At 30.3% G+C, this 13,137-nt stretch overlaps 2 protein-coding genes across 3 annotated transcripts in view; one reads left to right on the plus strand and one right to left on the minus strand.

Moving 5' to 3' along the window:
- LOC127718120 (kinesin-like protein KIF9) overlaps nucleotides 1-13,137 on the plus strand; it is a 45,895-nt gene that overhangs the window by 23,583 nt on the left and 9,175 nt on the right. The window contains exon 20 of one of the 2 annotated variants that reach the window (XM_052224068.1): nucleotides 266-1,818. The exons of the other annotated variant lie outside the window; for it this stretch is intronic. Within the exon in view, the coding sequence (XP_052080028.1) occupies nucleotides 266-379 (114 nt within the window). The 3' untranslated portion in view covers nucleotides 380-1,818. Of the gene's footprint in view, nucleotides 1-265; nucleotides 1,819-13,137 lie in introns of those variants that run through there. 2 annotated transcript variants of the gene reach the window in all.
- Nucleotides 10,848-12,273, minus strand: LOC127718138 (kinesin-like protein KIF9). Its single transcript, XM_052224097.1, has 2 exons — nucleotides 12,152-12,273; nucleotides 10,848-11,208 (listed from the first exon to the last, which is right to left on the minus strand). The coding sequence occupies exons 1-2, from the start codon at nucleotides 12,263-12,265 to the stop codon at nucleotides 11,095-11,097; spliced, it is 228 nt and encodes a 75-aa protein (XP_052080057.1). The 5' UTR covers nucleotides 12,266-12,273; the 3' UTR covers nucleotides 10,848-11,094.

Here is a 13,137-nt window from a genome sequence, read left to right on the forward strand (position 1 = left end):
TTTTTTTATTCTTAAGTCATTTGCATTGTCTATCCTACATTGACTCTCAATTTTTGATCGCTACCTAGTATGTTTTTTTGCTAAATTTGCCATGACAAAAAGATTAAATAATTATCTAAATAAATCTTTCACCTCAATAAGATGGTTTAAAAAAAACAACATTTGTTAGATAAATAATCCAACCTTGTCGAGATTTTCTAAGTGTAACCATAAAGTATTGAAAATCAAAATTATCAGAAATTAAATTTTTTTTTTATTTTTACAGAAAACATATGAAGCAGCCATGATGCAACCACAACCATCTTACAGAAGGTCACCAGGAACACCTACAATTTCAATCAGGAATCGTCCTCCAAACATGTTACAAATAAGTCAGTGAACAGAATGTAAAAGACGTTTTGATTGGATGATAGACTGATAGTGTCGTCTGCTGAAAACAATCATTTGCATATTTTAAATATCAATATATCTATACTTTCTATTGATTTTACCATCTTTGCTAAAAGAAAGAAAAGATGTCAAAATGTTTAAAAATAAGCAAATTTTTAAAATGTAGAAATGTATGAATGTTTATTTTTACTGCAAAAATATAAGAATAATTATGATTGTAAAGTTACTGTAAAAGTATATTTCAAAATGGAGTTCTTGCTAAAAAAGAAAGTGCAGAGGAGCGTAACTTTGTCTTGAGATATAACTTGATAAACAGTTCTGACAAGGCTTTGCAGTATTGATATAAATTTCTTATTGATGTGTGACATAAAAAAAATATCACATTCATTTTTATCAATAGATTTTAGTTGCACAAAGTTTAGCAACATTGAATAAATATTTCTGTTATTATATTTAAAGATGAATGCCTTGAGTATTAATGATAATATTGTTGTTGTAATGTTCTTTTTTCTCAAAGGGAGGTAATATGTTTTGTTTTAGGTATCTGTATTATTTCATTTAAGGTCATATTTTCAATGGCTTATAGGATAACTCATTTTACAATTAAACGTTGTACTGGTCTTTTAGAAATTTTCACAGGATTTAATCATTTTATTGAATTGATTGTATATTTGCGTCTGGTATATTGAATTATAAGGCTTGTATCTCTAAAGAATTTTTACTTCAGGATGATTTCTTATCAGGAAGGAGCATGTTTATTTTTTATTGATTATTTCATCAATGAAGATTTTCACATAAGGAAAACAGTGCTATGGAAAGAGTCATTTCACAAGATTAATTCAAAGTCTAAATATGACCTAGATTCCAAAGATAAGGCTGTGATAAGCTGCTTTTATTATTTTTCATTTTAAAAAACATTCTTAATTTTGTATTTTTATTATAATCAATTTTGCTGTGTGAAAATGATTTAGAATACATTTGAAAAAGAATAGTTGCATCCGAATTGATTAGAAAATTCTAAAAAATATATATTTTCTTTTCTCTGTTGTCAGGTTTAATTTACTTTTAATCTGATTATTTTTATAACTAGCATGGACTGTCCATATGATCTCAGTTAATCTGAGATTTAAGTGTACGTAATACTGATGTAATTTTTCAGTTAGCTATGCTTATTGATGTTGTAAGATGGCACATTATTGAAAAAAAATGTCAGTTGGTCTGTATATTAACTGAAAATATCACAAATATAGATTCTATCATTACACAAACTTTTTTTTTACAAGAATGAAAAAATTATCTTTATTTATTTTATATACATGTCTGTATATTTCCTGTTGATGTTGGACACAGTATTTTGTGGTTGTGATAAATTTATGGAGGTTTATGTCCAAAAAACTATTTTAGTTTATAAATAAATTATTAATATATTTACTTTGTTATATATATCAGCCCATAGATATAACAGAATATGTCAGTTTGACCACATATAAGTTCCAATTGTTGTAACCACAACCCAGTCTTCTCCTAAAATTGTGTCATCATCTAAAGAATAATGAGATGCTTTTTGCCAATTTAAATTTCCATAAGCAACATGATTGGTGGCAGTAATGGAGCAGGATTAAATTAGCCTTCAAAGGAGCCTGAGATTATCCCCAGTTTTTGATGGGGTTAGTATTGCTCAGTTTTTCATGTCGTTTTATGACGTTGACTTGTTTGTCTTTGATATTATGCCATTTCGTTGTCAGCTTCTCTTAAAGTTATGAATATGCCCTTGGTATCTTTTGCCTCTGTTTATGCCCCACATATGTGCATTATGTTTTTTTTTTGTCTGTGCGTTTGTTCATTTGTCTGTCTGTCCTTCTTCAGGTTAAAGTTTTTGATGAAGCTGAAGTCCAATTAACCTGACATTTAGTACACATATTCCCTATGATGTGATCTTTCTAATTTTAATGCCAAAGTAGAGTTTTGATCCCAATTCCATGGTCCACTTAACATAGAAAATGAAAGTGCGAGTGGGGCATCCATGTACTATGGACACATTCTTGTTTATCTTTACAAGTAACAAGTCATGAGCTCGATACAGTTATGGATAACTTGTTTGACCAAAGAACCAATGAGTTCAGGTATTGTCGTCTCTCTTAGTAAAAAATTCACCAAATTCTATGTTCCATTTTGCCAATTTAATAGAAACCAGACCGGGAAAAATTGGTCCATTACTAATCCACATTAGTCCTCTTTCAAAGGATCATGAAAAGTTTTTTTTTTAAATATTATTTATTGTAACCAAAAAGACGTTTAAATTGTGCCACATAATAATCCTCTCGTGTATGCAATAGATAATTGTGTTGGGCACGTGATTGTATCAAAAGGAGTTAAATTATTACACAAAACTGACTATGATCGACCATGTTTAAGAGAATTGGAACTTTAGTTTGACCATAAATATTTGAAAAAATCAAAACAGCATTTCATGGTTGAGTTTTTAGTGGTAGTATGGTACTGTTTCCTATAACAGTTCACAGTAAACCGTACACACAAGAGGATTCAGTTAAAAATCACTCGTAGTAACATTGTACCATAATTAAGGGTAGTATAAAACTATGATTTATGATCCTAACTGTCATATTATCTATGGAATATACAAATATATACATACAAGGCTGGTATGGACGAGTGGACTGCATCTAGGCATGAGATCTATGCAGTTTTTGTCTCGCCTTGACAGAGTCAAAAAGTGAGACATAGGTATGCTGTTTACTGCAGCGTTGTCGTCATCAACAATGTATTAGTTTGTGATTAGGTCTAGTTTATGGTGAACCACAAGTAGTAGGTCAATCATATTTAGTATGCAGTTGTATTAGCATTGACACATCTCATTTCCATGGAGATTATTTGGCCCTGCCCCCTCAATCATGGTCTATTGACTTTGACACTTTTGTTTATTTTACGTGTATTAGTTAGTGATAAGGTCAGTTTATGGGGAACCACTAGCGGTAGGTCAATGATATTTGATATGCAGTTGTATAAGCATTGGCATAACTCATTTCCATGAAGATTATTTGACTCCATACCCCTTAGTCATGGTCTATTAATTTTGAAAATTTTGCTAAGATAACATGTATTAGTTTGTGATTAGGTCAGTTCAAGTGGACCCATTTAGGGTAGGCAAATGTTAATTGGTATTCAGTTGTATAAGCATTAGCACATCTCATTACCATGGAGAATATTTGACCCCACCCCCTCAGTCATGGTCTATCGACTTTGAAACTTTTGCTTAGTTTACATGTATTAGTTTGTGATTAGATCAGTTTAAGATGAACTGCTAATGTTAAGTCAATGATATTTGGTATGCAAATTTATTGGCATTTGCAAGTATCGTTTCCATGGAGATTATATAGCACAATCCCCTCTTCATGGTTCATTGTCAGAAGGCATTAACCAAGAAAATGGTGGTTCGATGTCAGTAGCCGAGAATCAGTACAGAGTCTATGTAAAAGGGTTGTCTTGTCATCTCACACAGAATGAAGAAGAGGCTCTCAATTACTTGTTTGAGGTGATTAATATTTTACATGAAAAAAAAATTTGCTTTCATTTTTATCAATATTGTGTATATAAATTTTTTGTGATATTTTATGTGTGATGTCAAGAAATTTGTCGATAAAATTGAATTAAAACACATTCAGAATCACAGTATAGAAAAAGTTAATTAGTTCCTTCGAAGTTAAATGTAATGTATTTTGTACTATAAAATTTAAATATTCCATTAAAAAAACTATGGTCAATGTAATAAAAACAATAATTAATCAAAGAATTCAAATATTGAAACTCATGCACATTCATATAAATAAATGAATTGTTTCTGTCTCTAGTTGAATATTTTTTCTATATTTGAGTTCTTAGATGAATATAAATTAATTTATTTAATAGAAATTGCTAGGGGATCAGAAATAATTGAACATACTATGTTTTCAGGGAGAGACTAACAGCTAGAGCCATTGCAGCCCATTCACTGAATGCACAGTCATCTAGGTCTCACTGTATATTTACTCTTTATATTGAGGTGAATTATGTTTTTTTTTTTATGATCCCCCAAAAAGTTGTCTGTATCATTTTTGGGCATGCATCCATTTTAAATGTAGGGGGTTCTTCCGATTATACATGCAGCATTCGGAATTGTATGTCGATATTCATATGACTGAAAGAAAACCTCTATGCAGGGGCGTTTCTAGGATATTTGAAAGAGGGGCGTAGAATCTAATCTGTCGCAAAGCGGAGCGAGGCGAAATATTTTTTAGACCTTTTTTTTGCTAAAAAGCATAAAATAATTGTGAAATATGATAAATTTCCATATTCAATACATTATTAGCAGATTACGATATTTTTTTTTTAAAAGGGGGGGGGCGTACGCCCATTACGCCCTCACCTGGACCCGCCCCTGCTTTGAAGTATATAAACCTATTCTATTTATTGAAATAACAAATAAATATTTCAATTTTTTTAAACTTATAATATGTAATTGTGTTTACTTAAGACTCAACTCATGTCAACATAATTCCTCATTTTTCATTTTCTTCATGTATAGTTCGTACCTAGAAGTTCTTCTGCTGTAAATTATTTGAAATTGGCAAAAATGCACGAAAAGTATAAATTCTGATTTATCTCCAATGTAGAAAACAGTTGAAATGAATATGTTTAGAGTTATTTCCCTTCTTTTGGCTCAGTTTACAAAATTTATTTTAAATTGTTTCAAAAATCAATATTGATCATAAAACAAATTATAAACATTATTTGTGATAATCTTAGAAATCTGTCAACTATATTATCAATTATATGAAAATAATAAAGAAAAAATTGTAAGCGTCCTGTAAAATTGATAATTTATTTAGTGTTTATGAGGTAAGAAGTATTATAGTTGTGTTTACATTGGTTTGTTGACGGACAATTGTATACCATAATATATAGCAAGCGCTGAGCGCACGATACGCCTATATATTAATATTTGAAGGCTGCTAAGTAGCTAACTATATAATGCAATAATATCACTAACATCTCCCTCAAAAAATCTGATGACTCAAAGTTAAACATTTCAGTAAGCTTAGATCAATTGTAAGACTGAAACAAAATGCTAGTAAAGTTACTGGATATGTGGGCTAGATAATGTGATGACATTCACAAAAATTTTACGACTTAAGTTGATGTAAGCTTACTGAAATGTTTATAACTCACGAGACATAAGAATTTTAGACGGTAAGGTCAGTGATATTATTGTATTATATAGTAAGCTACTAAGCAGCCTTCAAATATAAATATATAGGCGTATCGTGCGCTTAGCGCTTGCTATATATTATGGTATACTATTGTCCGTCAACAAACCAATGTAAACACAACTATAATACTTCTTACCTCATAAACACTATATAAAGTATCAATTTTACAGGACGCTTACAATTTTTTCTTTATTATTTTCATATAATTAATAATAAAGTTGACAGATTTCTAAGATTTTCACAAATAATGTTTATAATTTGTTTTATGATCAATATTGATGTTTGAAACGATTTAAAATAAATTTTGTAAACTGAGCCAAAAGAAGGGAAATAACTCTAAACATATTCATTTCAACTGTTTTCTACATTGGAGATAAATCAGAATTTATACTTTTCGTGCATTTTTGCCAATTTCAAATCATTTACAGCAGAAGAACTTCTAGGTAGGAACTATACATGAAGAAAATGAAAAATGAGGAATTATGTTGACATGAGTTGAGTCTTAAGTAAACACAATTACATATTATAAGTTTTAAAAAATTGAAATATTTATTTGTTATTTCAATAAATAGAATAAATTTATATACTTCAAAGAGGTTTTCTTTCAGTCATATGAATATCGACATACAATTCCGAATGCTGCATGTATAATCGGAAGAACCCCCTACCTTTAAAATTGATGCATGCTCAAAAATGATACAGACAACTTTTGGGGGGGGGGGGGGGGATCATAAAAAATAACATAACTCACCTCAATATAAAGAGTAAATATACAGTAAGACCAAGATGACTGTGCATTCAGTGAAAGGGCTGCAATGGCTCTGTTAGTCTCTCCCTGAAAACATAGTATGTTCAATTATTTCTGATCCCCTAGCAATTTCTATTGAGTAAATTAATTTATATTCATCTAAGAATTCAAATAAAGAAAAAATATTTAACTAGAGACAGAAACAATACATTTATTTATATGAATGTGCATGAGGTTCAATATTTGAATTCTTTGATTAATTATTGTTTTTATTACATTGACCATAGTTTTTTAATGGAATATTTAAGTTTCATAGTACAAAATACATTACATTTAACTAAGGAACTAATTAACTTTTTCTACACTGTGATTCTTAATTTGTTTTAATTCAATTTTATCGACAAATTTCTTGACATCACACATAAAATATCACAAAAAATTTATTTACACAATATTGATAAAAATGAAAGTAAAATATTTTTTATGTTAAATATTCACCTCAAACAAGTAATTGAGAGCCTCTTCTTCATTATGTGTGAGATGACAAGACAACCCTTTTACATAGACTCTGTACTGATTCTCGGCTACTGACATCGAACCACCATTTTCTAGGTTAATGGCATCTGTCAATGAACCATGAAGAGTGGGGTGGGCTATATAATCTCCATGGAAACGATACTTGCAAATGCCAATAAATTTGCATACCAAATATCATTGACTTAACAATAGCAGTTCATCTTAAACTGATCTAATCACAAACTAATACATGTAAACTAAGCAAAACTTTTAAAGTCGATAGACCATGACTGAGGCGGCGGGGTCAAATATTCTCCATGGTAATGAGATGCTAATGCTTATACAACTGAATACCAATTAACATTTGCCTACCCTAAATGGTTCCCCTTGAACTGACCTAATCACAAACTAATGCATGTTAACTTAGCAAAATTTTCAAAGTTAATAGACCATGACTAAGGGGGTGGAGCCAAATAATCTCCATGGAAATGAAATATGCCGATGCTTATACAACTGCATATCAAATATCATTGACTTACCACTAGTGGTTCCCCATAAACTGACCTAATCACTAACTAATACATGTAAAACAAACAAAAGTGTCAAAGTCAATAGACAATGATTGAGGGGGCAGGGCCAAATAATCTCCATGGAAATGAGATGTGCCAATGCTAATACGACTGATACCAAATATGATTGACCTACCACTTGTGGTTCACCATAAACTAGACATAATCACACAAACTAATACGTTGTTGACGACGACGACGACGACGCCGCCGCAGTAAACAGCATACCTATGTCTCACTTTTTGACTCTGTCAAGGCGAGACAAAAACTGCATAGATCTCAAGCCTAGATGCTGTCCACTCGTCCATACTAGCCTTGTATATATATATTTGTATACTCCATAGATAATATGACAGCTAGGATCATAAATCATAGTTTTATACTACCCTCAATTATCGCACAATGTTACTACGAGTGTTTATAACTGAATCCTCTTGTGTGTACAGTTTACTGTGAACTGTTATCGGAAACAGTACCATACTACCACTAAAATCTCAACCATGAAACGCTGTTTTGATTTTTTCATATATTTATGGTCAAACTAAAGTTCCAATTCTCTTAAACATGGTCGATCATAGTCAGTTTTGTGTAATAATTTAACTCCTTTTGATACAATCACGTGCCCAACACAATTATCTATTGCATACACGAGAGGATTATTTCATGTTCAACAATTTAAACGTCTTTTTAGTTACAATAAATAATATTTAAAAAAAAAAAAAACGTTTCATGTTCTTTTGAAAGGGGACTAATGTGGATTAGTAATGGACCAATTTTTCCCAGTCTGGATTCTAGTGAACTTTTTACAAAGAAAGACTACAATACCTGAACTCATTGGTTCTTTGGTCAAACAAGTTGTCCATAACTGTATCGAGATCATGACTTGTTACTTGTATGTGTCCATAGTACACAGATGCCCCACTTGCACTTTCATTTTCTATGTTAAGTGGACCATGAAATTGGGATCAAAACTCTAATTTGGAATTAAAATTAGAAAGATCACATCATAGGGAACATGTGTACTAAGTGTCAGGTTAATTGGACTTCAGCTTCATCAAAAACTACCTAGACCAAAAATTTTAACATGAAGAAGGACAGATGGACAAACGAACACACGCACAGACAAAAAAAACATAATGCACATAGGTGGGGCATAAACAGAGGCAAAAGATACCAAGGGCATATTCATAACTTTAAGAGAAGCTGACAATGAAATAGCAAATTTTCAAAGACAAACAAGCCCACGTACGTCATAAAACGACATGAAAAACTGAGCAATACTATCCCCATCAAAAACTGGGGATAATCTCAGGCTCTCTTGAAGGCTAATTTAATCCTGCACCAATTCTGCCACCAATCATGTTGCTTATGGAAATTTAAATTGGCAAAAAGCATCTTTAGACGATGTCACAATTTAGGAGAAGAGGACTGGGTTGTGGTTACAATTGGAACTTATATGTGGTCAAACTGACACAATCTGTTATATCTATGGGTTGATATATAACAAAGTAAATATATTAATAATTTATTTTTAAACTAAAATATTTTTCTGGACATAAACCTCCATAAATTTATCACAACCACAAAATACTGTGTCCAACATCAACAGGAAATATACAGACTTAATTTTTATTTTTGTAAAAAGAAATTGTGTAATGATAGAATCTATATTTGTGATATATTCAGTTAATATACAGACCAACTGACATTTTTTTTCAATAATGAGCCATCTTACGACATCAATAAGCATAGCTAACCGAAAAATTACATCAGTATTACACTTAAATCTCAGATCAACTGAGATCATATGGACAGTCCATGCTAGTTATATCAAGAGGCTCTCCAGAGCCTGAATCGCTCTTCAGTATTATTTTTTGCTTAAATCGTTCATCAATGATTATTTTTGCTTTTTAATATATATTAATGGGTGGCTTAAAAATTCCATTGAGATGTTCTATGTATCTGTCATATTTTCTTCAAAAGCAAAGAAATACATTTTACCCCTATGTACTATTTTAGCCAAAGTGGCTATGTTTCTTGACGTACAAGAAAATAAAATACAAAATTTATATTACATTCATTAAGGATCATTCAGCTTAAGTTTGGTTGGAATTGGTTTTAGTGGTTTCAGAGGAGAAGATTTTTTAAAGTTAGAAAACATGATAAACAAATTGTGTTGTCCTTAGAGAGCAATAACTCTTTAAGGGGTCAATTGTCAATTTTAGTCATATTAAACTTATTTGTAGATCTTACTTTGCTGAACATATTTGCTGTTTACAGTTTATCTTTTTATCATTAATTCTATTCAAGATAATAACCAAAACACTGAAAATTTCCTTAAAATTACCAATTTAGTGGCAGCAACCCAACAATGGGTTATTATATTCATCTGAAAATTTCAGGGCTGATAGAACTTCACCTTATGAACACTTTAACCTCTTGTCAGACGACGACGCAGACGACGACGGACGCCATGTGATGGCTAAAGTCCTTCGGAACGGTGAGCTAAAAATAATCAGATTAAAAGTAAATTAAACCTGACAACAGAGAAAAGAAAATATATATTTTTTAGAATTTTGTTATCAATTCGGATGCAACTCTTCTTTTTCAAATGTATTCTAAATCATTTTCACACAGCAAAATTGATTATAATAAAAATACAAAATTAAGAATGTTTTTAAAATGAAAAATAATAAAAGCAGCTTATCACAGCCTTATCTTTGGAATATAGGTCATATTTAGACTTAGAATTAATCTTGTAAAAGACTCTTTCCATAGCAATGTTTTCCTAATGTAAATATCTTCATTGATAAAAAAAATAAATAAAAAATAAACATGCTGCTATTTTCTTCCTTCCTGATAAGAAATCAGCCTGAAGTAAAAATTCTTTAAAGATACAAGCCTTATAATTCAATATTCCAGACGCAAATATATAATCAATTCAATAAAATGATTAAATCCTGTGTACAACGTATAATTGTAAAATGAGTTATCCTATGAGCCATTCAAAATATGACCTTAAATGAAATAATATAGATACCTATAATAAAACAGATTGCCTCCCTTTTAGAAAAAAGAACATTACAACAACAATACTATCATTTATACTCAAGGCATTGATCTTTAAATATATTAACAGAAATATTTATTTTATGTTGCTAAACTTTGTGCAACTAAAATCTATTGATCAAAATGAATGTGATTTTTTTTTATGTCACACATCAATAAGAAATTTATATCAATACTGCAAAGCCTTGTCAGAACTGTTTATCAAATTATATCTCAAGACAAAGTTCGCTCCTCTACACTTTCTTTTTTAGCAAGAACTCTATTTTGAGATATACTTTAAAATTTACAGTAACTTTACAATCATAATTATTCTTCTTTTTCATATATTTTTGCAGTAAAAATAAACATTCATACATTTCTAAATTTTAAAAATTTGCACATTTTTAAACATTTTGACATCTTTTCTTTCTTTTAGCAAAGATGGTAAAATCAATAGAAGGTATACATATATTGATATTCAAAATATGCAAATGATTGTTTTTAGCAGTAGACTCTATCAGTCTATCATCCAATCAAAAAGTCTGTTACATACTGTTCACTGACTAATTTGTAACATGTTTGGAGGACGATTCCTGATTGATATTGTAGGTGTTCCTGGTGACCTTCTGTAAGATGGTTGTGGTTGCATCATGGCTGCTTCATATGTTTTCTGTAAAAATAAAATGACATTTAATTTTATTAATTTTGTGATTTAATACTGTATGGATAAACCTAAGAAAATCTAGGCCAGGTTGGATTATGGATTACTGTGGATTTTTTTTTTATTTGTGGTATACCAATTATGATGGATTTCATGGATACAGGTGAACCACAAATTTAAATGTTCAACGAATTACAATTTTCTATAGGCTATAATGAATCCACAGTATAACTATCAAAAAGAGTTTTTTTTAAAACCATTTTTTGTTGAACGGGTAGATTTTATCTTGATTTTTTTTTCAAGGCTAATTGTAAAAAAATAAAATACTACTGAGCAAACAAAAATCAAGTCAAAGTAGGATAGACAACATAATTGCCAAAATAACAAAAATCAGGCAGACAATCAATAGTCCACAAAACACTACACAGACATCTAAAGATTGCAAAACACAAATCCCATAAAAAACTTACAAATAATGTGAATTCATTTATTTTCGTGGGTACCAAATTTCGTGGATTGAGGAAAACTTGCATTTTTGTGGATATTAGATTTCGTTGTTTTGCTCAAGTGCATACTTTTCAATAGAAAAATTGAAGTTCGTTGAACATTTAAATTTGTGGTTCCTCTGTACCAACAAAATCCACAAATATTGGTTTCCACAGTATGCTACAAATGATATTCACACAAAAATGTAAACAAGAATATATGTCCAAAAGACATCATGCCCAGGTTCAAAGAATCATGAAATTTGGAACAAAACCCTGATTTGCAAGTTGACAAATATATTAAACAGTTCATTTCATAATAAACATGTGTTCTGAGTCTCAAGTTGATATGACTAGGTTAAACCAAAACTTTATCCTGATAAGGAATAGGTAGAAGGATGGACAAACAGACAGACCAGAAATAATTCAGCCATATACTGTTGTAAGCTGGGCAACAAAATACCAACCCTTCTCTGTGTTCTGTGTTGAGGATTAAAGAAGGCAGCTGAATCAGGATTGTTCATCAACAGTTCCATCTGTAATCTATCAAACTTTTCTTGTTCATCTTCAGGCTGTAACATAAATACAAATAAACATGAACACAAACTTTTAAGCCAGTTCATCTTCAGGCTGTAACAGAAATACAAACAAAAATGAACACAAAAGTTTTTTTTTCTGTTTAACTGAATGTTATACTTAAGCATCTGAAATTAATTAACTAATTAATCCTTACATCAGCAAAAGCAAGCAAGACATAGGATTCTGTTGAATTCATTACATATTTTGACAATCTTTTGAGGATCTTTCTGTTTGTAGAAAGAAAAAACTATTTTTCAATAAAACAGTCCCCAATAGTGGTAACAGAGTTGCATGCAACAAATTTTTTAATAATATAAAAAGTTTGAATGCAACTTTTTTTTAGTGAAAAAGGAAATAATTAGAAATTGAAATTTTCAAGTGTTCACTTGTACTGCCATGATGGGATTGTATTTTATTGTCTCTGTAGATGACAATAATTTTATTCTAGTTGAAATTTCGTTATATTATTGTTTTAACTTTAATTTTATTGCTTTTGTAATGATGAAATTAACACGTTGTCAAAAGTCTAAATTTCACAACATAAATTTTATGATTTTCACTTAATTTTCTTTTGTAGATAATAAATTTAAGACAGGTGCAAGGCGTGTTTGATTCTTTTAAAGATATATATGTGTAAGTTATTTTGAATTTGAATCAAGAAAGTTTCTTAGTTTGATTGAATTTTTAATATAACATTGATAAATGGATACCACATTTAATAAATGTACTTTAAAGAAATACAAGCTTCCGTTCTATTTTGTCGTAACATAAAATGTACGAAATAATTTCAATATGCCACAAGAAATAAATGTACAGCCATCGATGCAACCTTTGCAGATACAAAAAGTGAACTGTAAAAGCAGCTGTTATGTGA

The sequence above is a fragment of the Mytilus californianus genome, unplaced genomic scaffold (genome assembly GCF_021869535.1).
Source record: "Mytilus californianus isolate M0D057914Y unplaced genomic scaffold, xbMytCali1.0.p SCAF_10, whole genome shotgun sequence".
Classification (NCBI taxonomy): domain Eukaryota; kingdom Metazoa; phylum Mollusca; class Bivalvia; order Mytilida; family Mytilidae; genus Mytilus; species Mytilus californianus.